Source organism: Podarcis liolepis (assembly GCF_965112155.1).
Source record: "Podarcis liolepis genome assembly, chromosome: 4".
NCBI classification, from domain to species: domain Eukaryota; kingdom Metazoa; phylum Chordata; class Lepidosauria; order Squamata; family Lacertidae; genus Podarcis; species Podarcis liolepis.
The window spans coordinates 77522262-77550025 of record NC_139558.1 but is presented as its reverse complement, the minus strand read 5'-3'; the positions used below and the strand labels follow the sequence as shown (position 1 = coordinate 77550025).

Below are 27764 nucleotides of genomic sequence, written 5' to 3'. Positions count from 1 at the left end.
GATGGGAAGTTTGTTTGTATGTATGTGTATGTTATTAAAAAGGGAACATGTCCTCATTATTTTCCAGCAGTAGACAGAGGGTCTAAAGCAACCTCATCTTAGATAAGTCCCCAGTAATAATAGCTGCTTAGGTTTTCATGTAGTAGATCAGGGCTGCCTTACAGACTTGCTATTTCATTTGTAAGTTAGCAATTTAGCTCTTAAATCTGCAGTTCACTTTTCTGGTGTGGGCAGTGTTGAGTGCTGAAATAACATAAAAATTATATTCAAAGTCAGGTCCTGTTGCTTGAGAATCCCACTGTGGAAGGATGCTATCATTTTCATCACAAGAATGTGAAGACGCAGATGTTTCGTTGGGATTAACTAGCCAGTTTTGTCCTTGAAGGTTTCCCTCCAGCATAAACTTTTATTTGTTCTCATTTTTCAGCTTTTGAACACAAAACCAATATATTTGGATCACATGTGAAAGAAAGCTCCGTTTGTCCTAAACATTTCTGTCTTTCTTATCTTTTAACTCCACTTTATTATTAAAGATTTGAAGAATAAAATATACATGAAACAGGGTGGGTGGTATGTTCTTGGAGCTTACATGTGGATGGGGGGGAGGAGAGAGGAAGCTTTCATCTTAGAACAATCTGTACAAGGAACAAAATATCACAAAAAAGGAGCAAAACTTGATGTATGTAGAACAAAGTATAAGAATGGACCAGTTCAAAAATATTCCTTGTAAAACCAGTTTTGCCCTCCTGTCACGTTAGTAAGCGTAACCTTCTAGTGAACTCCATGAACAACATATTTAATTCAAGAGGAGAAGAAAATGTTAAATTCTTCCACTGCCAGGTTCCGCTGCTTTAAAAATAAAGCTCTCCAAAGCAAAAGTGACAAGAAATATTACATGGGCTGGTTGAGGTAAGAACCACGGGAAAAGGTGTGAATATCAGTGATCAGTTGAAATAGGTAGCTATGAAAACAGCGTCACACACGTAGTTTACTGATCACCACAGCAAAGCAGGCTAACCCAATTCAATCTTTATAGCGAAAGGGTGATATCCGACTAGCTCGACTAGTTCATGGATAAAGTTGTTTGCTGTATACATGTAAGGAGATCAATGGTCCATTAAAATAGTTCAAAACATTACAAAAGAAAGAAGATCTGACACACAAAGCAGAGGAAATTATAATACTTGATGGAGCATTACATCTTGAAACCTACTTGTTCCAGACAACTGGCTTCAGATCAGTTGATGCATTTGGAGCCATTTCTTCCTCTTTTGCTCTTTCTGGGAGTAGCATACCCATCCAATGATGTTTTAATGTACCCAAAGTTTTGGAATACAGAGCAAATTAAAAGGCAACTACCCGTTTTTCATCTTGCAGGTATTAGACCTGCTGTGTTTGGAATGGGGGTGTGGGGTGGGGAGCATTGTGGTGAAGAGGAGAAATCGTCAGAACTTCCATAGAGAGAAATATATTACATAGACATCACATTTTAAAGAAAAGAAAGTGTCAACTCCAAGGAAGACAGGTTGGTAGGATACTGCTTCTTTAATACTCAATTCTGCTCCAGTAGAACATGGTACAAAGAAGGACCCAAGTCTGCAAGGGAAAAAGAAAACAACAACTCAGGAAGGACCACACCTTATGCCATTGCAACAGCTTACTTACGCAGCTTGCCCAGATTTCCCACCCCAAAACTCTACCAGCCAGAGGGACAGCCCGAAGTCAGTCTGCACAAACAACATAATTATGTGGAATGGAAGTAACTCTGGGCTGCATCTACTATATTTGACCCTGAGGCCCAGTTTCTGTGGGATGTTTGACCACAATGGAGAAATACAGATGAAAACCAATGCACTGGAATTAAAAAGAAGGAGACCTATATGCTGAAAAGCAGCAGCAACAAGAGTTTTTCTTTTTTTGGCTGTGTATGATGAAGAAAATCTAATAAAAAGTATTTTTTTTTTTTAAAAAAAGAGTTTTTCATAGGAGGCCCACCAAGACTCCCGGGCTATTTATTTTTTACAATTCTGCTTATCTTCTAATAATGTTAACGTTTTAGTACTGTTTCCATCCAAAGCAGAAAAAACTATCTGTCCCTTGTTGCGGCATAGCTACAATATATTTTCAGAACATTCAAGACATTTCCCATTGGATAAGACAAGAAGGAGGGAACAAAAGTTTGGAAGTGGAAATCAGGTTGAGGTGCTTTACCACTGACCCATTCCTTTTAGAACTTGGGGGGGGGGTGGACAGAAGATACTACGCCTTCTACCACACAGACACCCTGGCCCAATTCCTTTCAGCTGTGCTGGATGCAAAGAGAAGAAGGGGCTGGCACACAACCCAAAATTTGCAGTGGCTCCTCCATGTTTTTGTATTACGTGCGGAGCAATCTGTGCTGTCCACATGCCTATGATTAGGCAATAACCCGTCTCCCGGGTTTATTCATAGTCATTTTACTGTCTCCCTAGAGGTCATTTCACATTTACACTGCTGCTGGTTACACCAGTTTAGGCACTATGTAAACATAGGTTGGTATTGCAAGTGTCCTGAAAGGATAGTCCAAACAAACTGGGTACTCGAAACAGGTTTTCCCGGATGCAAAAGGCTTATTTGACCTTAGCTGGCTCAAAAAGCTTAGTACTGATCAACCCATAGGCATTGCTCCAAAATAGGAAGAAATTTTAAAGAGTTCTTCCAGCAACGTCTTTCAAGTAATCAAGCCATATTATTTATCTATAATTCATTGATAACCAAGTGACATTGGTTGTATAGCACTAGGCTACAGAATAATATGAAGGAAGAGACAGGTCTCTGCCTCAAGTAATAATAATAATAATAATAATAATAATAATAATAATAATTTATTATTTATACCCCGCCCATCTGGCTGGGCCTCCCCAGCCACTCTGGGCGGCTTCCATAGAAACCAAAAATACACTAAAATATCACACGTTGAAAACTTCCCTGAACAGGGCTGCCTTAAGATGTCTTCTGAATGTCAGGTAGTTGTTTATCGCTTTGACATCTCATGGGAGGGCGTTCCACAGGGCGGGCGCCACTACCGAGAAGGCCCTCTGCCTGGTTCCCTGTAGCTTTGCTTCTCACAATGAGGGAACCGCCAGAAGGCCCTCGGCGCTGGACCTCAGCGTCCGGGCAGAACGATGGGGGTGGAGACGCTCCTTCAGGTATACTGGACCGAGGCCGTTTAGGGCTTTAAAGGTCAGCACCAACACTTTGAATTGTGCTCGGAAACATACTGGGAGCCAATGTAGGTCTTTCAAGACCGGTGTTATATGGTCTCGGCAGCTGCCCCCAGTCACCAGTCTAGCTGCCGCATTCTGGATTAGTTGTAGTTTCCGAGTCACCTTCAAAGGTAGCTTCACGTAGAGCGCATTGCAGTAGTCCAAGCGATCAAGTTCTAAAATGGCAGGAGGGTGGAAGAGCAAGAGTAACAAGGGATGAACTAGTTTCAAAGGGGAATGAGTGATAAGGAGTTAACATGCCTCCTCTTAGCTGTTGTGTCTGTGCAGGGACCTACTGTGCTTTGTGGTGTGTGTTTGTGGTGTGTGTTTGTGTCATTCAAGGTAAAAATCCTGCCAACTGATTTCTACAGATAGAGAAAACTAGGAGCTATAATTCTAGAACCACTGTGTATCATCATCTTCATAAACTGCAACACTGAACATATTACAAAAGTCATCAGGTTCTGACACCATCAGAAGTCAGTATTAGTTGAAATATGTCATTCATGACAGTTAAAGCTTTCTTAGGAAAATGAAGTGAATGTATGATTGAAAACTTGGAAGCAAAGGCAAAAGCTCAATTAGCAAAAAACCCCAACAACTTAATTTTTGTCATTTCAATAAAGAAAACTGTGGATTTTAATAAGTCCAAATGTCCAGGAACTTTATTCTTAGAAGCCAGTGGGTGGGGGAGAGGAAGATGATGGTGATGGAGATTTGTGCATCCTTCACCCCAAGGTCCCAGGGCAGGTTAAAACAATTAAGACACCACGTTTTTAAAATTGAAAACTCAGGCATAGCACCTGAATATGTACCATTCTGAACTGAGAGAGTCCCCAACAGATACAGAACCAGTTTCATGCTTTTGCTAAATAAGAGGCATCTTACCCAACATGCAAGACATTACAATTAGATACTCACAGTCCAGCACAGAATGGCGAAACCAAACCAGGCAACACCCCAAGCATGTCTGTCCATTGGGCCAGAGATGATTGGATAGCAGCCCTAAGTAATCAGAACAAACCAACAAGAGAATCAGTTTCAGGGAGCCAAGGCATCATTCCAGACATCACAGGCTTTAGCTTAGAGTTGGTGAGCTTGTCTAGAAACTCTACAGCCTCAGGTTAGCTCACTGTTTCCAGTATTAAGCCTTGGAACGAGGACTGCAGCAGCTAACCTGAAGTCCAAACATGCTTTCAGGGCCCACTTTGTAAAACACAAAAACAAACTTTTTAGCACTCACACAGCTTTGCTGCTATGTCTCCCAGCTGCTGTACACACTGCACATGAGAGTGCATCAGCCACAAACAACAACAACAATAATAATTTATTACTTATACCCCGCCCATCTGGCTCGGTTTCCCCCTGGACACAGAAACTGACCTGCACCTCCATGGACAGCTGTGAGCCCAAAATGACTCCCAGGCTGCGCACCTGCTCCTTCAGGAGCACAGTTGCCCCATTGAGGACCAGGGAGTCCCCCACACCTGCCTGCCCCCTGTCCCCCCAAAAAACGTAGTTCTGTCTTGTCAGAATTCAACCTCAATCCATTAGCTGCCATCCATCCTCCAACTGCCTCCAGGCAGTCACATAGAACCTTCACCGCCTGGTTCCGATTTAAAAGAGAGGTAGAGCTGGGTATCATCTGCATCCTATTCCCCTGCCCCTGTGCTTTCTATTACCCCACCCCAAATAGAGAGCAGGAAGAAATAATCTTCTTCTTCTTCTTTGCAGCTGCAGGGCTTCAGCCTTTTATAACACTTTTGGTTTTCAGCACTTCACCAACATTCTGGGAAGTAAATAATTGAGATAAGCATTTCAATCGCCTCCCAAAAAGTAAGACAAAGAAGGTATTCTTACGTCTTTATGGTAATAGCCATCCATCCCCAGTTTGCAGGCATCCACATTGATTGACTTTCCTAGAAGATCCATTACGCAGCACTGGCGTGGCCAAGGGAAATCTGCATCTTGGTTCCTTTTTCTGAATACAGAGCTATATGTTTGCCAGTCTGATGGGCCAACCACACCACAGCACTTATTCTGGGTTTAAGAAGGAGAGAGAAAGTTGCTCATTAGGGTTAAAGCAGTTAAGCACCTCATACCACATTCAAAAACTAGAGAGAACTTTGCTGAGAAGGAAAGGAATGTAAAATAATGTAGGATAGGCTGATATTCAGTTAGGGACCCCATGCTCTACTACTAGAATATTACTGGAATCTTCAGCTGTGGTCTCCTGCCCTCCCAAGTGAGGCCTGCCTGGCTCCAACACAGACATACCTCTGAGCAGCAGCTTAAGACTTTCTCCTTCCCTTTGGGTATTTCATGGAATTTCATCCAGCTGATACAAAGCTTTATGTTAGTGCTGCACTAGACTGCTGAAAAGTCCCACAACATTCCCCTTACCCAGGCGGAAGCTGGCATTTTATGTTGCATATTTTGGTTGTTGGAATTTTGCTTCCCACCTCCACCATGGTTGTTGTTTTTAATGATTTTAAAATGTGATTGTAACTGAGCAATCCAACCCCCCATGGCAGTGGGTAGGATGGTGGGTGGAGCTGATGTGGACAGAGATGTCCCTCTAATCAGCTTTCCCAGCTACGCTGGCTACCAAGACTTCCGCTGGTGGAATGCCTTGAAATGGGGCGTTTCAGAGGCAGGAACTGGGAAGGGCTGAGCCACACTGAGATCCTGACTTAGCTACAGTGCCATTGAGTAAAAGCTTTTGACCATATGGCTGCACCAGCTCTAAATTGATGTAGTGAGCCTTAACTTTCTTACCTGGCAACAGTGCTACCTTCATAAAGCCCCGGCATGAAGGTGGGGTGGATTGCAGCCTGAGTTCAGCTGGGTTAATCATCCCAGGAATATAGTTTTAGCCAAGTTTAGCTACTACTGTGCTAAACAAAGTTATTATCGTTTTATATCACATGCTCATTGGTCCAGATTCATCTAAGTTGTTGGGCTAGCAGAAGACAGCTTAACGTTTCCTGCTAGCACAATGGGACTTTGCTTCCCACAACTTCTTGGGAGGGTCAAGAGAACCCCAATAGCAGTGTGCAAGGGAAGGAGAGGGGAGATTGTTCTGCCAGGTAAGCAGAAATTACTGTGGTGATGGAAGAATCACCTTAGCACGACTCATTATTTTTATATCTGAAGAAAATCTGAATGTGTATCAGTACAGCTGGGCTGACATACAGAAGTTGGCTAATATGAGTTTAAGAGGTGTTGAAAGGTGGTGCTTCTAATACTGGGCAGTAGCAAGATGTGGAAAATCATTGTTAATACACTGACCACTCTCAAAAACATAACCCTTCACCTTCCCCAAAGGAAGTGTGCACAGCAACATAAAAGTAAGAATAAACAAATACACTTAAGAATCCAACAGAAGCCTTAGAAGGGATTTAGAAGCATTTCATTATTAATATTCATGCAAAACGTAGGAACTGTCCAGCAAAAACTTGTTTGCTCACAGGACAGAGGATAGATGTACCTACAGAAGCATCAGACTAGAGAGTCTGACAACATTTAGAGCTGTATTCTTAAGGCTGGAGCGAAGATTTACAAAAATGCACCCCTCATCATTACCTGCAACATAAGCCGATCCCAAGTCCTGGTGATACCTTCACTCTTCCATTTGTCATCATTGTTGATGGGGTCTGGATTCTGGTATTTTTCCAGCATTTGCTTCAAGAAGAGATTGGGGGTGAGCTGCGTGACAATGAGAGAGGGGTGTATGAATGCCAGCCAGATTTCTTTGGGGAGAAAGAAAGACTCTCAATAGGACCAAAGCCTCCATCCCAGGTAATAACCAATAGAGGCTACATTCCTGGTGGAACGCCCTCCCATCAGATGTCAAAGGAATAAACAACTATCTGGCGTTTAGAAGACATCTGAAGGCAGCCCTGTTTGGGGAAGTTTTTTAATGACTAATGTTTTAATGTATTTTTAATATCCTGTTGGAAGCTGCCCAGAGTGGGTGGGGTATAAGTAATAAATTGTTATTGTTATTGTTATCATCCAGACATGGTATTTATTGTGTTTGTTTTACTAAGTATAATGGTACCACTTCTTGTCCCAATTTCTAACATTTCTTTCACGCTGCAGAACCTGTATACCACACCATGTCACATTAAATCTTATTCACACCAGTAGGTTACTACAGTGTGAAAGGAACATTAGAAATTGGGATTGCCACCTCCTTTCGGCAGCTGTTGAGGGGAGGGGATGATCCTGTAAGGCCTTGGCTGAATACAGTCAACAGCCCTTTGTAAAACTCCCATGCTTTTCCAGGTTTCCAGGCTTGCAAATGTTGTTTTTTTTAAAGAGGAGGATGAGGATGAGGAAGAGGAAGAGGAAGAGGAAGAAGAAGAAGAAGAGGAAGAAGAAGAAGAAGAAGAAGAAGAAGAAGAAGAAGAAGAAGAAGAAGAAGAAGAAGAAGAAGTAGTAAACAACAGGGGAATGAGAACAAAACTTGCACTATCTTCCACTTGATTTCCGGAATGGCATTTACTTGGTGTGAAACTCAAATATAATGCGGGAATTAGTAGGGAAATGGAATAAGCTCCTGTGTAAGTGCAGAGATACCCTTGGCCAGACTTTGACAGAGGATTACATCATGAGGAAATAAATAATGAACAGTTTGTTATTCATTGCTGCCTAAACTTTTGTTAGGAAATGGCCAAAATACTAAAATTAAATATCTCCAAATTACTTGATAATCTAATAATTTATATAATCTAATAAAACCTAATAATACTTTTGAGGCCACAGGTGTGGGCAGGAAGCTCTCTTTTCCATTTAAAAATACTTGCAAGTCTCCCACATATTGATTGACTGGCACTATTTCTACGCTGCTTTTCACGCAAATGAATCCCTAAGTGGCTTACAAACAATAAATAATATGATAGAACATAATAAAATATCATAAATATAGCATAAATCATAGAGAAAAAATAACAAATCGTCAGTCATATATCTTCTTAGCCATCATGTTCATTGTGCTTAGAGCCTCATTCTTGTAGAGCCATATGCCTTTGGCAGATGTGCAACCCAGGCCCAAGCCGTTTTAATTTTATTAAATTATTGCTAAACCACCCTTCAGCCAGAAAGATTCTGGGTCAGTGTACAAACAGACAGAAATAAATAAAAGCCATCCATACCAAATACTTTTGTACAAAACACCTTCATACAAACTGTAAACGGAGAGGCAACAAAATCTGTGAGGCAGACTGAGGAAGCACAACCATTTAAAACAGGCGCTCCCAAACTTGGCCCTCCAGATGTTTTGGGACTACAATTCCCATCATCCCTGACCACTGGTCCTGTTAGCTAGGGATGATGGGAGTTGTAGTCCCAAAACATCTGGAGGGCTGAGTTTGGGGATGCCTGATTTAAAATGTCTGGGCAGATCAAAACGCCTTGTCCTCATGCCAAAAAGATTGTAATGCCGGTGCCAGTTCAACCTCTTTGCGGAAGTCCTTCCAAGTTGGGTCCCCACTACAGAAAATGGCCTCCCCTTCCAACATTCATGATGTACTTTTGCTAAGGAAAGCACCATCAGAAGGGCCTCCGCCAAAGATTTTATCCTTTTCACCTCAAGGATGAAATTGGGAAGATCTGAGAGAATGAGAAACCAATGGCGCAGAGTACTTACAAAGTCTCGGTGCACAGCTGCTGTGATGCTGGAGGCAACTTCAAAGGCAAAGACTATCATCAGCAGGATGATATACTGAAAAAAAGCCAAAAACACAACACCATGTCAACAAAGGATGCGACGTACACTTAGCCGTCAGGTTTAGATCCTTGAGATGAAAAGGAACACGTGATTCTTGGGGTAGGTTGCTAAACTTCTACTTTTTCCTTCTGAAAAGGTAGATTAAGAGCAGCCTGCCAGACCAGGCCAAAGACCCATGTAATCCAGCATCCTTTTATTACAACAGCCAACCAAATAACTACAGGAACTCCCAAAGCAGAACTGGAGCAAAAGAGCACCCCCCCATATCCCAGCATAATCCCCCCTGGCAATCAGTGGCATACTGTCTCCAAGAGTGGAGGCGCTCATTATTTATTTACTTAATTTATATACTGCTTAGCTACAACTGCTTCCAAGCAGTGTACAGAAAATACACTAGAGGAAAGGTAAAAACTAAAACACCTGCTGGAATAAAAAAAAAAATGCCTTCAGAAGTTGTTGGGAGAGACCCTGTTTGAGCTCAGCTGGGAAGGAAGTTTCATAAAATTGGGCCCCCAATTCTGAGCACACAATTCCTGGTGCAAATGAGCCATGCCTCCAAGTCATAGGAGACCACCTACAGTGACTCCCACAAAGACCTCAGTGATCTGTTGGGCATATAAGGGGTTAGGTGGTCCTTTGCTCTGAAAGATCTATCTTTCCTTCAGTCCTATAGCAGAAAGTTGTAAATCTTGATTCTATATGGCAAAGTAATTTCCACCTCATGCCCACTCTATCTTCAATAGGAAGATCTGTTTGGGGTATTAAAACAACAACAACAACACAGTTCCTCCTAAACAAGGATGAATTCGTGGATTATAATAGCTACATCATCCCATTAAAAAGAGATGTTTCCTTACACAAGTGTCCTTCAACTTGGGGTCCACAGATATTGTCTGATGACAACTTCCATCATCCTAAGTCAATTTAGCCATGGGCATGGATGACAGGTGTTGCAGGTAGACAGTATCTGGGGGCCAAGGCTGAAGAAAACTGCTTTACACTACACTAAGATTTCAGTCATAGTGAACTGGAAGCTTTATCCTCTCAGACTAGAGACTCATGGATACAATTCCTACGGTTACATCCTTTTTTCTATTTTTTTTGCAGTTGTGCTTTGTGGAATGATAATGCAAGGTATCTACTCAGAATAATATGTCTCTCACTTTTTCTGCCATATCTTTCACAATGATTGACAGCAAACTATGCACACATATCTATAATTAAATAAGTTTCTACTTCTGTGCTAGAACTGCAACAGAATGGAAGACAAAACATTAAGTTTCATTTGTGCACAATGTCCCTGACACTCATGATTATTTCATTTTCTAAGACTCTGCACACATAGTAATAACTAAGTTGCCAAGGAAATACTCTCTCCAACACCCTTTTTACCGTTTAGGAAATTCCTTTGTGTGCAAAAAGTCAGAAATACACTGACCAACCTCTTAGAGAATGCTGAATACTCTTGGTAACTATCCAACTTACCACCAATAGCATTGTCCTATTTGACTTCACGACACCAACAATACCAAGGACTGCCATACAAAAGAAAGAGAAGCCAGTGAAGATCCCAATCCAGGCAGCACCATAGATGTCGTCATTGTCGGTAGCTTCCAGCAATGGATAAAGTGTTGGCTGATCTGACACGAAGAATATACACTCTGCCATGAGTGCAAGGCCACAACACTGAGAAGACACAACCAAACAGACATATCACTGTCAACCCAAGGGTTTTTGCTTGACCTGAGGACAAAAACTTGAGCCCATATTGAACACACAATTCAAAAGTTTGGCTCACTCATCTACTACTAAGGGCATCCCACATCGTCCAACTCTTGTACAAATTTGTGATTGAAAGAACGATGCATTGCTATCTACACTTCTGCCACATGACCACCACATCTCCATCTTCAGATTTATTTGCAAAGAAGCTAGGCAATAGTTAACACGGCAATAGTTTTCTCTGCATTGTCCATTGCTTGTGTTTGAGTTAAATGCTGCTTGATGCCTCTTGTGCCAGCACCCCTCCACCTGACATATACCAGATTTTGCTGACCTCTATTCTACACAAACACCTTGCTATTCTTTTCCTTTTACTTATTTGAAGAGTGAAATGGGAGAGGTGCCTTCAAGGTTTTTTCGACAAACCTTCTTGCCTTGCCAACACAAATATATTTATGCATTAAATATATATATATATCTAAAAACAAGGTAGATTTTTTTTAAAAAAATAAAACACACAAAATTGCATTTACAATCCTCAGAGGAGGGAATACAGTGAACTTCAAATGTGACAAGACTATTGGGGATCAAAAATGTGGATTTATACTTTCATCTGTCTTTGCAGCCATAATCATGATACCTTCTACTACATAAATGCATATTTATTAATGGGATAATTTCAAGAGACATACATATCACTGGAAAAGTGCTTCCCTCTGGAAGGAGATTTAATTAATCTATGAGGGACTGCATCCGTGAAGTAGCCAACTCTCATACTATATATTTCAAGTCCACTTACCCCCATGACGACATTCCCCATGATGAGCAAGCCTTGGAAACATCGTGCACCAGTATCACCTTTTGCCATTTTCAGTTTCCTGTGCAACCTAGAAGCAAATCACAGATTTATCAGCACTGTAGGTTCTCCCAGAAGCTTTCTGCCTGCCCTCCCACCTCTGCCCTTGAAAGCAAGAACAAGCACACGCAAACTACTATGATATATTGAGAAAGAAGCCTCGGAAATTACATCAGAACAAACTATCCACATAACATTTTATTTGGTGTACCTGTAAGCAGGTTTGTACATTCTTTCAATACCTACCCATGGAAAATGGAAAGTTTCATCACAGATATATGTGATATATGTATACATTTGTGGAATTTAAAAGGTAACTCAGAGATCACTTGAGAACTGATAAAAAAGTAGAAGACAGAGCAAACAGAGGCCATATCTTTTATTGGACCAAAGGCTGCTCAAAGTTATCTAGAAGGGCAAGCAGAGGAAACGGAGCACACATGAATCTGATGGCAGTGTAAACCAGGGATGGGAAACGAGAGGGCTTACAGGTTATTAAAAACCATTGGACATGCTGGCTGGGACTGATGGGAATTGGAGCCCAAGAACACCTGGAGAGCCATAGCTTCCCCATCCCTGGTACAAACCATACCTAGGAAAAGAAAGTTTCATGAATCCCACGGGTGTCCTCAATTATCCAAATAGCCAGACACAGAAGGAAGAGAATAGACAAAATGCATCTGGCTATACCTGATGCTGCAGTCACCAAGGTGCCCTTTGAGTAGAACTGTTCAGTGGGGTCAGGGGCCAATCAACTTTGAAACTAATGAAGTTTAAGCTTCTGGTCCTAATCCCAGATGGCCCCCAGGAGCGACTTTAGTCCATGTTGCTTTAAAATGTTAGGTCTAGTACAACCAATTTAAGTTGCACAATTCAAATTGATTGTTTTTGTGTGTGTATATTCCCGAAGTTTGAGAGTCAGCAGCACAGATATTGTAAATGTGTAGTGATCTATAAATGCAGGTTCAGACTGACTGTATTTCTTGCAATACCACATTTGGAAGATTACACACACACAAATACACAGGATACACAAATACACAAAATGTTGCAGTGTGGAATAGCCTTGTTCAGTTCTAGTCAGTGGGCCATGCCCTCCATTGGGACACTCCATTCCATTGCCCTTTCCATCTGGTTTGCCATCTCCTCCACCCTGGTCGGCATTCTGTAGCCACCAAACAAGCCCATACGTGTGGCTTTAGGCTTGTTTCCTAAATATCTTTTTTGTACTTCTTCAAAACTTGGAGTTTCCCCAAGCCTGCTGGTACCCCCTTTTGTGGATATTGTTCACTTTTGTGCATATTATTCTGTGAACTGCCCTGAGACCCCCGGTATAGGAAGGTATATAAAGTCAATAAATAGATAACAAATGGTGGAATTTTGACTAAATAAGCATTGGTACTCATACCCAAACATCAGAAACAAAAGGAATGATGCAGCCCTGCTTCAATTCACAGTCACCTTCTAAAAAATAAAAATAAAATACAATGCTTGTACATCCTCCCACTTCTGTGAAGTCTAAAGCTGCATCGTGCGTGAAGTGTTTTCATAAACTTGTCACACCCGTTTCCAGTCTAGGAGGCGCCTTCTACCTTGGGCTATGGGTTCTGCTGCATAGCTGAAAATGTCATTGCCCATTTCACGCAGATTGCCTGCAGCGAGTCTGACCCAACCTTCCCAGGGAGAAAGTCACACCCATGTGAGACACTAAAACTATGCTTCAGCATCCGTGACAAAAGAGGCACGGGAAGATAATGTGAAGAGCCAGTTGTAGCTGGAACATGAGAGACCAGGAGAGTCACATTCCAGTTGCATTTTTGAAAGTTCTGAACTCTCGACTGGGCACCCCAGGAATTCTTAATGGAATTCAAATACCCTCAACTCTGACATGCTACAGACAGGGGCAAGACAAACTCCTCCTTCATGTTCCGGACAGCTGGATCCCACAGTCCTTCGTGTATAGGGTTTGAACATCTGTAGTGGAGAACCTGGCACACTCGTGTCAGTTCCCTTTCAGATCAGGGTTATAAGTCATGTTGTGAGCCTGCAGGATATAGCAGTCTGCCTGCCGTAGAAGTTCACCCTTCCATGCATGGAGGATTTGTGAGGTTAGTCACAGTGATGCAGCAAGCACAACACACCATTGTACAATGGGAAATGCATGGGTTTAAACATCTGAGTAGGGCTTGCATCCTTCATCTATGGACAGGAATGATGTGTCATCGTGCTAGTCACCTTTTTCATGGACAGAACCTCTGCACCTTTAATAACTGAACCACAGGCTGAAATCAATAGCTAAAGCCATTCCAGTACACACAATTATGGGGGGGGGGGCTGCCAAATTTCTGCTGACCTTGTGGATATAGATCCTCTTTTCCATTAAATCAAACCAACAGCCCTAATGCCACTTCTGACAACTCCTACTGTGGTCTCAATCACCCGGTCTACTAAAATAGTATGGATACTGTGAATGAAGTATGTTGCAGTGTATATCTAAGAGGCTCAGTGGTCCAGTAGGCCAGCTGGAGACCCAAGTTTGGGAAACCCTGCAGTAGGGTTAATGTCAATGGAGACACTGAATAACAAGATGGGGAGTGCAAAAAAAAAAAAAAAGGGGTATTGGTGTAAGAGTATCCAAGCTAGTCTTTGACAAGGTGTAGAAGATATTTGGGGAAGGCTGTTTCATCGCTACCAATTCAGTTCTCACTTTTAATGAAGAAGAGTAAGCATGTCCTAAAAAGGTTGCTGCACAGGTAGGGAAGGGAAAATCTGTCCATTTCCATTTCTCTTGGTTTCTCAAGTTTCCAGTCCTGAGTTCAGTTCTCCACATTTTCACATCACTTTGTAATCTTTTTATTTAAAAAGGTTATCATGAAAGTTCACCAGCATTTTAATACAATTTTTCCCCAATTGTGACATTTTTACATAACTGTGTCTAATGCACACCTTTGCACTAATATGATGTTTTGTGTACAATTTTCACTATTGCAAACTTATTTATGCATGCATTACTCGACTATATGCACTTCTGTACACAATATTTGGTTATAAAACTTCACTGCACAATTCATAGAAGTACAGATTTTGAAAGATGGCTGTGTTTGGGTTCACAGATTGTTTTGGAAAATTTGAATTTGGTACATTTGCCTTTAAATGAGAAGTGAATTGTATTTGTCCCCATTTCTCTACCTACAGGTAAAGTGTCACCTTACACCTACCCCCCGCCCCCAAACAGAGAAAATTCATCACATGAAAAGAGGGTAGTAGATCACTGAGATTTGCACAAATTTTTCACATGCTATTTTACAGGTGTGAATTTAGAAATAATTAGTATGTTTAGAATATTCCGATTATATTCAGAGTTTTCTGACCACATTAATTATTTTCTGGCCACAAGACGGTCAGAAGCTTTGGTTCCATTTAGGATGAAGAGCAGCTTGATGTATTGTCCAAGCCCAGATAAACTGGTTAATCTTAACCATGATTAGTGAAAACAAGCCAACTTCAAACCATAGTTTAGAAGGCAGCTTGTTTTCACAAACCATAGTTAAGATTAACCATAGTTCAAAGTTATTTCAGCACAGCAATGGTTTAAAGTTAAAAGTTAATTCAACATCGTGGTGAATCTAAAGCAGAAGTGGAAGTTTCCAGTATCCTCACTATGATACTAGAGGAAGAGAGCGTAGCGAAGAGAGACAAACCTGAGGCTCTTTTTTGAAGTGCTAAACCATGCTTTACCATTATGTATGAATTCTTTCATTATATGATGGCTGACATAGGTTTCACTCCAAATCCACAAATGTATAGACAGACAAAAGACCTACTGAATAACACAGTTACTGCCAAGTAGTAGTAATACATGGGATCGTAATCTTTAATTTTAAAATGTTTAACTTCCTACTCTTCCCTAAGCAAGTGAAATCTGCACCGCCTCCACTGCCCTTAAAATTATTGAGATCAGATAATAGTTTCCTTCGTGCCACAGAGGCTGGAATGCCCCTGCTTAGACCAGTTCCTCAGCCAGTTGAACAGGCTTCTTTATCTTTCTTTCAGAACTAATATCATGTTAAGTTTATGCATTTATTGTCCTCAAAAAAACACACACGCAGGAAGCTAGCTTTCAGTACCGGAGTTCTGATTTGCTCGCAGCTATTTGCCCAGGTCTAGTGCAGAAAATGAAATGAAGCCATGCACGTACAGTGGTACCTCGGGTTACATACACTTAAGGTTACAGACTCTGCTAACCCAGAAATATTACCTTGGGTTAAGAACTTTGCTTCAGGATGAGAACAGAAATCATGCAGCGGTGGCGCAACAGCAGCAGGAGCCCCATTAGCTAAAGTGGTGCTTCAGATTAAGAACAGTTTCAGGTTAAGAACGGACCTCCGGAACAAATTAAGTTCTTAACCCGAGGTACCACTGTATTAAGGAAGCAGCTGGCATGAAATAAAAGGTAGAATGTAAAAGTACAACAGGATGCCATGATGAAGAAAAGGGTAGCCAAAGCCCAGGTGTCACCTACACAGGACCCATGGGCACCAAATGTACCTGTCATATGAAAGGTCACATCCCCTTGAAAATCTACAAAGCACGAAAGACAGCTGGCTCTCTCTGCTCAGTAGCTGTTTGGATTGATCAGTCTCTCTTACATGCCTCCATGGCAACCATTTTTTGACTGGCGCCAACAGAAATTACTCAAAATCGCAAAGGAGTCCACTGGCCCAGGAAGGTTGACACCCCCTGCCACAGCCTATAGCAGCACTGCCAAACCGAGCACCGTCCAGATGTTTTGGATTACAATTCACATCATCATGGGTCACAGTCAGAGATCACGAGAGGGGTAAGTCTGTCTGAAAGATTTAGAGGGCCTCAGGTCTGGGAAGACTGACCTATTTCATTTTTGTAAATTCTAAGAGGGACAGTTGGGTTTATTGGGCGTGTGGGTGTGTATAATGGGTGGAAACAGAGAATTCTGTGGCATGATCTTGATGCACATTAAACCACATCTAGGGAAAAGCAGCATTAGGCGGCTTGAGCGCTGCAACCCCAGAGTCAGTCATGACTGGACCTAATGGTCAGGGGTCCCTTTACCTTTACTATACTGACAACTGCCCTGAATTGTTATGAGCAAGATGGGAAATCAAACCCTCTTATACTTGCCTGTGGATTCGTGGAGTGCACAGTCTAAAATTCCTATGCAAACAAGTGGACCAGTTGGCAGCTCGGAGAATGGAGAAGTTTTTGATTCAGCAGTTTATAATTTTTAAAAAATAAATGGTGTCAGGTATGTGCGCCACTTGTGGAAGTTCACAGTGCTATACTTGCTCATATTAGACTAGCAGGTAAGCGATGCATTGCCAGCCAAATAAAAGGCAAGTCCTCATTACTCATGCCTCTCCCTTTCTCAGGTCACCCTGTGTCATTCTCCATTAACAATTTAGAGACTGTAAGCTCCTACAGGAAGGGGTTTGTCTTTCGAGTGTCATGTCAGTCTAATTGCCATGTACAGCGATAGCACTAAAGGACAGTTCCAGGTTTATATTAGATCAGAAGAATGAATAGCTGCCATGGTATGTGTGGTCCAGACATCACCCCTTCAAGAGAGATTATTATACGGTATCTACAGGAGTCCAAGATATTCCATCTGTCTCTGGAGACAATGGAGGAGTGAGCTTTTGGGAGTAAAATAAAATTGCTTGAAGGTTACAGTGCGGTTGTAGAGACTAATATGGAAGAGACACGCTTTGTTGCATCTGGGGATATTCTATGTGTTTTGCACAAAGAGTTCATTCAAAAGAAATGTAGGTTTTTGTTTTTATTTTTAAAGGCTTTTTTCTACAGCCTTTTAGGTCCTGGAAATGCTTTTATAGCACACTCTTGTGCAAGTTTACTCAGAAGGAAGTCAATTACATTTAGTGGTGCTTTCTTCCCAGTATGTATGTATTGGTGCCTTAGAGATAATATTCAGCTATTGGTGTTCCTATACAGGTGTTTCATAGGGGATGAATTTCACCCTTATCAATACTTTTCACTCTCTCTCAGATAGTCTGCCAAAGCTTTTACCACAGGATTGTTTGTTCAAGAACAACGCTTGCTGAATTTCTCCGTTTCACCTCACTGTTAACCAATTTTCAGGGCAGGACATTGGCACACCAGATAATACAACACTGAGAGGAATTGAAGCATAAAATAAAAGAAACAGAAAATTTCTCAAGATTGGCAAAGTGCTCTCCTACCCTGTGCACCCGCCCAAGACATGACGCATCCATGCCGTAACATGTCCTCAAGCCATTTCATGAGGACCACACCTCTGTTTCTTCAGTGAACCCTATTCAATTTTCTAATGATTTTTCATCTGATGGTAGAAAATGCTTTGCCCCAAGGCTCCATGACATATCTATATCTAGGGAAATGGGAGACACTTCACTTTAATCTATAGCATCATTGATCAGTTTCATAGTCATATTTAGCATTTCCACATGTCGATTTGAATTTTTCATTGTGGACCTTTTATTACAAAAGCAGTGGGGATGTGGCAGTGAGAAAGTCAATCATTTAGATTATATATGCATCTTAATGCCAAAATAGGCTTCAAAGTATGGCTTCATCAATTGTATCAATGGCGTAGGTATTCACTAAGACCTTATACACCAGCAGGGCTTCCCCCCGCCAGCCAAAACTCACTGGAACTCAGTTCCGGCACCTTTCAGGTAGGCACCTTTGCCATTCTAAGAGAACAAGGGTTCTTCAGTCTAAGAGTTTATGGTAAATTGCAGTACCTCTTTTTCTAGAAAAGTAGTACTGTACAGCAGCAATGGTTTTATTTATAAAAAGTATTAATATATTGTTGCATAGTGAAACACCAGGGCAGTGTGCATCATTAAAACATTGTTGTTGTTGTTGTTGTTTAGTCATTTAGTCATGTCCAACTCTTCATGACCCCATGGACCAGAGCACGCCAGGCACTCCTGTCTTCCACTGCCTCCCGCAGTTTGGTCAAACTCATGCTACACTGTCCAACCATCTCGTCCTCTGTCGTCCCCTTCTCCTTGTACCCTCAATCTTTCCCAACATCAGGGTCTTTTCCAGGGAGTCTTCTCTTCTCAAAGTATTGGAGCCTCAGCTTCAGGATCTGTCCTTCCATTGAGCACTTAGGGCTGATTTCCTTCAGAATGGATAGGTTTGATCTTCTTGCAGTCCATAGGACTCTCAAGAGTCTCCTCCAGACCATAATTCAAAAGCATCGATTATTCAGCGATCAGCCTTCTTTATGGTCCAGCTATCACTTCCATACATCACTACATACCTTACTGTTAAAAGTAGTATCAAAATTATCAACAAAGTGACTGGCTCAACAGTACTGTAATGTTTTAAGCAGCTGCAAAAAGGTTTCCAATAAATGCTAAAAGTGAGTATGGTTGCCGATTCCCTTCTGAAAGTGTGTTCCACAACATGCCTATCTTCTGGTCAAAGCCAGTCAGGCCTCTGTGCCATGGGGAACGACAGCTCTACTCCAGATGATCTCAGTGACTAAACTGGGAACTGCAGGCTCAAGCAGTCCTTAATGTATCCTGGACTCAAGTTGTTCATGACTTTGTATATCATCACAAGAGCCTTGAACGTGGCCCGCTAGCCAACCTGGCCTCGGACATTTTGCCGCTTCAGACAAAACACAAAATGCAACCCCACTATGAGTTTCTCCTCTGCTGTTCCCCCATCCCCCATGCTGATGGTGGTCGTGGAATAAAGGTAACTCGAGGAGGAGTGGGTAGTGGCAAGCGGGCACGGACATGCAGTGGTAGTATACTCTTCAGAGGCTGGATTTGCCACCTGAGACAACTGCCTCACCTCGTCTCATGGGCAGGCGGGTTCTGCCTGGTAGCATAGGGGCAACCAGTGCAGACATTTTAGCAGAGATGTTGCCTGTGGTCAGCTACCTGTCCACATCAGCAGTCTAGCCACTGCATTCAGCACAAACTGGAGCTTCCATATTCAGCCCAAGGGCAGCACCACATACTGTACATTACCGTAATCCAGTCCTGAGGTTACCAGTGCATGGAGTAAAGTAGTCAAATGGCCCTGATCCAGAAATGGCTGTAGCTGGTATGCCCAATGAAGCTGGTGAAAGGCATTCCTAGCCACATAGGCCTCTTGCGCTTCCGATGACAAATATATATCCAAGAGTATCCCCAAGCTTTATTCCTGCCCCTTTAGAGGGAACACAACCCCATCCAGAACAGGCAACTGGCCTGTCTTCCAGACACAGAAACCACCTACCCACAGAGCCTCCACTTTCCTAGGATTCAGACGCAGTTTATTGTCCTTCATCCAGTTAATCACGTCTTGCACAGCTTCAACTGATTTAGAGGTTACAGAGAAACAGAGCTGGCTGTCATCAACACGCTGAGGTCCCCATGCTCCAAAACTCCCAACGGCTGCTTCCAATGATTTCATAAATACGTTAAATATTTACTGGAGACAATGTGGTGTCCCATGGAGCACCACAGCACAAGTGCCACAGGATGAGGAGCACTCCCCCAGTGTTACTATCTGGACTCAACTGCACAGGTAGGCATGTAGTAACTGTGCCTCTGATAACTCATTTCACACAGCCCACCTAGGAGGAAACAGTGGTCAAAGACCTCTGAGAGATCAACACAACTCCCCTTCTCCCTCTTTTGCTAAAGGTCATACATCAAGGCAACCAAGGCTGATTCAGTCCTGAAACCAGGCCGAAATCCAGATTGAAGTGGGCCCAGAAATCAGAGTTATCCAGGAACACAGGCAGTTGCTGCGCCACCACCTTCTTCCCAAAATAAGTATGACCAGGTGTGGGTGATTTTGTACATTTTGGGTTGTCTCACTTTCTCATTTTTTCTACAGTTAAGCTCAGTTCTTCACAATTCCACAGCAGTTTGTAATTTTAAAAAGTCATCATGAATATTTACCGGCATTTCCATATGAACTTCTCCTAATATACATATTTGCATGCAAGTTTGTCTACTATATACATTTGTTTACAGAGCAATATCCATTTTCATATACTATCTTCACCGCACAGGTATATGTAATTTTTGTGCATGCTTATTGGCCGGAGAACTGCGTGCAGAATTCAGAGAGCTGCAAATTTGGAAGGATAGCTGTGTTTCTGTTCTCACTCCCCACCCCCACCCCTGAAAGTGCAAATTAGGTAGGCTGGTGTTTAAATGAGAATAGAATCAAGTCTCTCCCTCAACCCTACTGGAGACTGGCTGGTAGTCATTGCACAATGTTGGATCCTGGTTGCACTTTTTAAAGAGTAGGTACAGGCACTCCACTGCCTCCTTGAGGGTGACTGGCACCAAAAATGCATTCACAACACCATGGAGCAACCTTGCCACCCTCCTCTGACCAGTTTCAATCAGCTAGGATGGTTGGGGTTTCAGAGGGCACATGGTCGAATGCATTCCTGTGGTTATCCTGTCCTCATCAACTGTGCCTGATTGTTTGGCACTTCTGTTTTGGGGAAGTGATTATACTACTTCTTCATTGTGCTATAATTACATATTATCTCATTTTTTATACACACACACACACCCCAACACAGCAACACACAGACACACAAATACACTCCAAGCAAGATTTTGAGGTGCTTCAAAGACCATTGACACTGCCTTGAAAAGGGTGGGGTTTTCTTGATTTTAAGAGAGCACATCTGAACATTTGCAACGTAATTGCAAGAGTTAACAACACTCCCTTAAATACAACCCTTTTAAATAGGTGGAGTCGTGGGGGTGGCATTCAGCCAAGTTTTGCACAGAGTAGACACACTGAAATGAAAGAACATGACTAAGTGAGAGCCATTAATTTCAATGGTTCTACTCTGTGTAAAACACCCCCCATGCTTTCGAACATCTTTTTTTTTAAAAAAAAACCAACATAAAATTACAGCTATCCAGCCACACAATGCTATTATATAAATAAGAACAGGCTTGCTAGACAAGCAGATTATATGGCAGAAATAACAGTGCTCAAACACATTTTAGAAAATAGGAATGAACCATCTGGGGTGGGATGTATGATCAGAGCAAAGCTGTGTCATAGCACAGTTTCCTAAGCTGCAATCTGACGCACACTTACTTGGAGCAAGCCCCATAATATTCAGGGGGGCTTCCAAAAAAAGATAATGAGCATGTGAAAAATTTACGCTCTGGGTTTCCCCTTATGATTCAGCAACACAGATATCACTAGCAAAACAAGAGGCTCATCTTGAGACAACACAGATTCACAGGTACAGGTCAGAAGATTGCAATGAACCTAATTAAATAGCTCAAAGCTTCTCAATGCACTGAAGACTCCTTCCTGAAAGCTGTTTTGTTGGCTGTCCCCTTCAAAATACTACAAGGGAAAAACTGAAACAATCCTTACAAGAACTTTGTGAAGAGTTCACTAGGCAGAAAGCCAGTGTGTGAGTGTGTGTGTGTGTCAATTTTTGATTAACTGAACTGAACCAGGAGAAACTCATCCTTTTTTATCTTGTGCTTGTTCACAGAAAATGAAGGGAAATGCAAATCCTTCACCTGTACTGCTTTCCTGCCTCTTAACAGTGCAATCCTAACCAACTCTACTCAGAAGTAAGTCCTATCAAATTCAGCAGTGTTTTCTCCCAGGAAAGTAGTATTATTGCAGCCAAACTTGGTGGCAGCATTAAGCAGCGATACACAGAATGATATCATCATTGAGGAAAACAGATGAAAAGTTCCAAACTCCCACCCTGTGCAAAAACTGCTCAAATCCAATAAAATTCAATCTAACCATGCAGAGAATTGCAACTTAGTAATTATTTATCAGAAAACAGCAGCAAAGAGATGATGAATTGTTTTAATATAATAAGCAACAGGTCTGAACATCTATTGACTTAATAAATATTTTTAAAATAAAGGACCTTAGCATTCAAAGACATAAAAGGAATGCAGTTCATGGACACAGAAAACTCACCTTGCACCCTCCTTATTCCACTGCTGGATCCCCAAACACACCCACAGTACTGAAGAAAATCCCCTCTCAATCAGTCTTTAAAAGAGCCCAAGGCAACGAAGTAAAATCGCGTATGATTGGTGGGCACACATATCACATGAGATTGTCCTTGATCTGGCTAGACCTGTTCTTCGATTGCAAGAGAACCCAAGATCCTCCGATTGTACTGGAATGTTGCACACAAACCCATTCACCAAAGCTGGTGGTGTTTCTGTCATTGCAGTCTGTCAAGCGTGACCAGGTGACTCATCCATGTGCAATCTTTAAAGTGGATAGGCAAATAAAAATAATGTACAAAGACGCGCAAAGGGATGTTAACATCGTTACTAAGCGTACATGAAGAAAAAAGTGCACATCGCCGTGGAAGAGATAAGAAAACAGAATTTTAAAAATGCGTTTTGCCTAGAGGCAAGATGATTTTTAAAAAAAATTGTGTTTAAGATTTTGTCTCCCTACCTCCTTCAAAATGTTCATGTATCTCAGCTGAAGTTCTCTCTCTCTCTCTCTCCAGCTGAAATCAGTTCTATGTGTCCTGACACAATTCAGAGATGTTTAGGCTTTATATAAACAAAGTCCTTGGATTTGTAGTTGCAGTGTGAGCAATAAGGTCCAATTGGGAAGAGGTGAGACTGTTGATGTTCCGAAAGAACTGGTCATAACGAAATAAAATCCTGTATCAAAACTCAGAATCATAGAATTGTAAAGCTGGAAAGTACCCCGAGGGTCATCTACTGTAGTTCCACCCCCTACAATGCAGGAATCTCAACTAGATTGTACATGAGAGGTGGCCATCCAACTTCTGCTTACAAACCTCCAAGGAAGGAGAGTCCACAACCTCTCATTGGAGTCTGTTAACTTGTTAATAATCCTTCAAATGGATGCCTGAAAATGGCTATGTGGTCTACCCCCCCCCTCCCTGGGCCTGCTCCTGTGCCATGAGAATGGCAGTCAGTCAGAAATTCAGCAGAGGTGGTTGAAGGAAGCAGGGAATAAATGCAGAATATAAAGAACTGTGTTTAAAGTCACTTCCAGCACAATGTTTTCTTAGAAGCCCCAATGTCTCTAGCAGGGCTTGCTTCACACTCATTATGTTTAGGACTGAAGCCTTTCCTGTCTTAATGAGCTAAGCATTGCCTGAATACCTTTTTCTCCTGCTTCCATCATTAAAAGGACTATACTTTATAGTGGAGATAACCTTTCAATTACTATTTTACTACAGGCTCAAGAGGAAGAATTACCACTAAGTTATGGTGAAGAGATATTCTTCTACTGCAGAATCCTGAATAGGGAGCAGGGTTTTCCAATCACCACCAATCAATCTCTTGTTCCCTTTCCACCTTTAACCCCTCAATGCAAGGAGATAAGAATATATGTTCCAACATCATTTCTTCTAATAGCAAACTCAGACTTTGAGTGACGACAGAACTAGAACCAAAAAGGGACACCTGAGCAGCAAGACCAGCGTATCAGCAAGCTTTTGGGGAAACCTCATGTTTACAGCAGTAGGACAAAACTTGCTTTTTTAACAGCTAAAAAGGCAACAACAACCATAAAAAATGTCAAATGCAGACTAATAAGGACTGCTCAGTAGCTATGGAATGTGGTACAGCTGGAAAAGCAAAGCAAGACCTGGTGTGGATTGTCCCACTTGGAAAATTTGGTGGGCAATCTGAAGGGAGCATTCCTTGAGGAAGAACACAGCAGCAAATAACAACAACGACAACAACAATTTATTTTTTATACCCCACCCATCTGGCTGGGTTTCCTCAGCCACTTTGGGTAGCAACCCAACAGAAAATTAAAAACACATCAAACATTAAAAGCTTCCCTAAACAGGGTTGCCTTCAGGTGTCTTTTAAAGATAAGATAGCTACTTATTTCCTTCACATCTGAAGGGAGGGCATTCCACAGGGCGGGCGCCACTACAGAGAAGGCCCTCTGCCTGGTTCCCTGTAACCTCACTTCTCGCAGTGAGAGATCTGCCAGAAGGCCCTCGGCGCTGGACCTCAGTGTCCGCGCTGAATGATGGGGGTGGAAACTCCCTATCTCCAAGAGAACTTAAGGGCTTCTGTTCTTGACCAGCTAAAGTCCAGAAAACAACTCCTTTTAGGAAAGCTGCATACTGCAACATTTTATTGCAAGTCTGAAAGCTTGTGATTATGAGCAAGGTTTCCTTACCCACTCAGCCTTATGTTGTTCCCAGTATTCTGGGTGTAGGAAAAGCTTCCTGTTTAATAGTCAATCTGCCTCACTCTTTCTAGCAATTCAAGGCATTGAGAGGACTACAGATTTCTATCCTGAAAAGACAGCAGATCTAGGCAGAAGCAGTAGCTTTCATGATGCTCTCCTCCATGCTTTGAAAAGCTTCACCTGCTGATTCCTTGATACCTAAGCTGTTAAAGGAACAGGCCAGAGTAACCAGCAACCCTACGAGGCCTATAGTAGTTTTGTTAGTAAAGACCGTGCTGTACGGCAGTGTGTTCCGATCCTACCTTTATCAAGCAGCATTAAATGGGTGCACATGTTACGGTATGCCAGAGTGGGGCATCATTTTTTATCACCAATGCTTCTTCGCATTCTCAATGAAGCCACTGGGAGCAGCCATGGTGAGTTTTTGGGGTGGGATGTCATTAGTACACCAATGGCACTCAGCTCTATGGTCACATCCTTTCCATACATTTAAATCATTCTTTTCCCACTTTGACTGTTGTGGCTCCTCCCAAAGAATCTTGGGAACTGTAGTTCATTAAGGGCGCTGGGATTTGTAGCCCACTGGAGGATCTCATAACAGCTCTCAGCAACCTTAACAAACTATGCTCCCCAAGATTATTTGGGGAAAGCCATGGCCATCAAAGTGGCATAAGGGTGTTTTAAATGTCTGGGGCATCATTTTTTCTCTGCTATATCTGGATCAGGTGAGGCTGTGCTGGCTCTGGACTGCGGCTTAGACCAATCAAGGTCCTTACCTGTCTTGGTAAAGGGGGAGGGCTCACAGGTATGAGGGCAGGGCAGTTCACATCTTATAAAGGAGAAGCACTGCAGAATGTAGACTTCCTAAAATGAGTTGTTTTCTGGACTTTAGTAATTCTGGAAGAGTGTGTTGTTTAGTCTTTTACTCGTGTCTGACTCTTCGTGACCCCATGGACCAGAGCGCACCAGGCACCCCTGTCTTCCACTGCCTCCCGCAGTTTAGTCAAACTCATGCTGGTAGCTTGGAGAACACTATCCAACCATCTCGTCCTCGGTCGTCCCCTTCTCCTTGTGGCCTCAATCTTTCCCAACATCAGGGTCTTTTCCAGGGAGTCTTCTCTTCCCATGAGGTGGCCAAAGTATTGGAGTCTCAGCTTCAGGATCTGTCCTTCCAGTGAGCACTCAGGGCTGATTTCCTTAAGAATGGAAGAGTACCCGTTGCTAATTTTTTGTGCAGCGGGTTGGGGGATGTGGAGGAGGTCCTTGTATATCACTATCTTTAACACGACAGGCAGAACTTCAACAGGCCTAGCCTTTCCTAACATGGCTATGCATTAATGAGGGGAAATAAGGAGGGAAGCTGAATCTGGTGCTTTGAAAGCCAGCGCAGAAAATGTCCTCAACACATTTCTTTCCCGCCACCTCCTCCACATGTACTGCAGCAAATCTCTGCAAAAGGTCACACAGCCTACACTTTGGATATGTCTAACAAGCATGTAGCAAATTCAGCGATGACTCCACATCGACTATGTGTTATTGGTGGGGAATATATATATATATATATATATATATATATATATATATATATATATACCCTGTCCAACTGTTTAATTAAGAGAAATAGAAATGATTTCTTTTTTTATTTTAATGGAGTAGTATTGCTGGAGTTCTAGGAAGCGTGAGGAGAAAACAGGACAAATCTGATTTCAGGAGGAGCTATGTTGGCACCTGAGACAGAATCTTGCCCCCCAAATGTCAAATAACCAATATGGTGACTCTCCATAAAAAGCAGCAAGAGAATGGGGAAACTTAATTCCTTCCCTCCAAATGCCTTTATTTTGGAGATGAGTCATATGATTGTTTCAATGGGCTGAATTTCTTCACAGCTGCCCGGACTCTGGTGCTTGGGTGGTCACTGAAACCTGGGTAGCATTTGGTATTGGCAGCAAGTTTGGTGGGGAGCCCTTCTGAAGAGTCAGACCATTGGCAATTGCTCAGAGGCACCAGCTGTCTGGTGCTGCACCTGAGAAATTGGCATATGATGTTTTCTTACAGCATGGGGAGTAGCATGTTTTACTAACTGTCGTTCCCCTGCAGACAGGAGAAGAGAGAGCCTGAGCCATCCCTGGATAGCACTGGACCTATCTACCGCTGATTTGCTACAGCTGGCTGTGGCACCACACTTCTGGGTGGGAGGGTAAGATGGAGAGATTAAGGGAGGAAATTGTTGGTTTAATGTGAATGGTTTTTGTTTATTTTCTAGTTAGTGGTTGGAAGTATCACTGTAGTATTTGAGTATTGTTAATTATGTTTGCTGCTATTTATATTGTGTTGGCTTGGTTTTTCCATAAATAATAATAATAATAATAATAATAATAATAATAATAATAATAATAATAAATTTTATTTATATCCCGCCCTCCCCAGCCGAAGCCGGGCTCAGGGCGGCTAACAACACTAAAATAGTGCAACATTATAAAAACATCATAAGAATTAATTAAAATCAAAATTGATGGCAACCATAAACTAAAGTATTGTAAAGATTGCCAAAGGAGGGAGTCAGGCTGTGCCCTAACCAAAGGCCTGATGGAACAGCTCTGTCTTGCAGGCCCTGCGGAAAGATGTCAAGTCCTGCAGGGCCCTTGTCTCTTGTGACAGAGCGTTCCACCAGGTTGGAGCCGCAGCCGAAAAAGCCCTGGCTCTAGTTGAGGCCAGCCTAACCTCTCTGTGGCCTGGGACCTTCAAGATGTTTTTATTTGAGGACCGTAAGTTCCTCTGTGGGGCATACCAGGAGAGGCGGTCCCGTAGATACGAGGGTCCTAGGCCGTGTAGGGCTTTGAAGGTTGAAACCAGCACCTTAAACCTGATCCTGTACTCCACCGGGAGCCAGTGCAGCTGGTATAGCACCGGATGAATGTGATCCCGCAGCGAAGACCCCGTAAGGAGTCTCGCTGCGGCATTCTGCACCCGCTGGAGTTTCTGGGTCAGTCTCAAGGGCAGC

General features: G+C 42.4%; 1 protein-coding gene across 3 annotated transcripts; it reads right to left on the bottom strand.

Annotated features, from left to right (window-relative positions):
- Window positions 1-386: 386 nt before the first annotated feature.
- Window positions 387-22808, bottom strand: UPK1B (uroplakin 1B). 3 transcript variants are annotated; one of them, XM_083499010.1, is made up of 8 exons: window positions 22535-22808; window positions 11501-11588; window positions 10465-10665; window positions 8899-8973; window positions 6831-6953; window positions 5106-5285; window positions 4167-4250; window positions 387-1596 (listed from the first exon to the last, which is right to left on the bottom strand). In XM_083499010.1, exons 2-8 carry the CDS (start codon window positions 11567-11569, stop codon window positions 1546-1548), a joined length of 783 nt encoding a protein of 260 aa, XP_083355136.1. In that variant the 5' UTR covers window positions 11570-11588; window positions 22535-22808; the 3' UTR covers window positions 387-1545. The 3 variants fall into 3 exon arrangements, with proteins under 3 accessions (XP_083355136.1, XP_083355138.1, XP_083355137.1); XM_083499012.1 differs by lacking the exon at window positions 22535-22808 and adding an exon at window positions 21677-21703; XM_083499011.1 differs by lacking the exon at window positions 22535-22808 and adding an exon at window positions 16106-16147.
- Between the last annotated feature and the right edge of the window lie 4956 nt (window positions 22809-27764).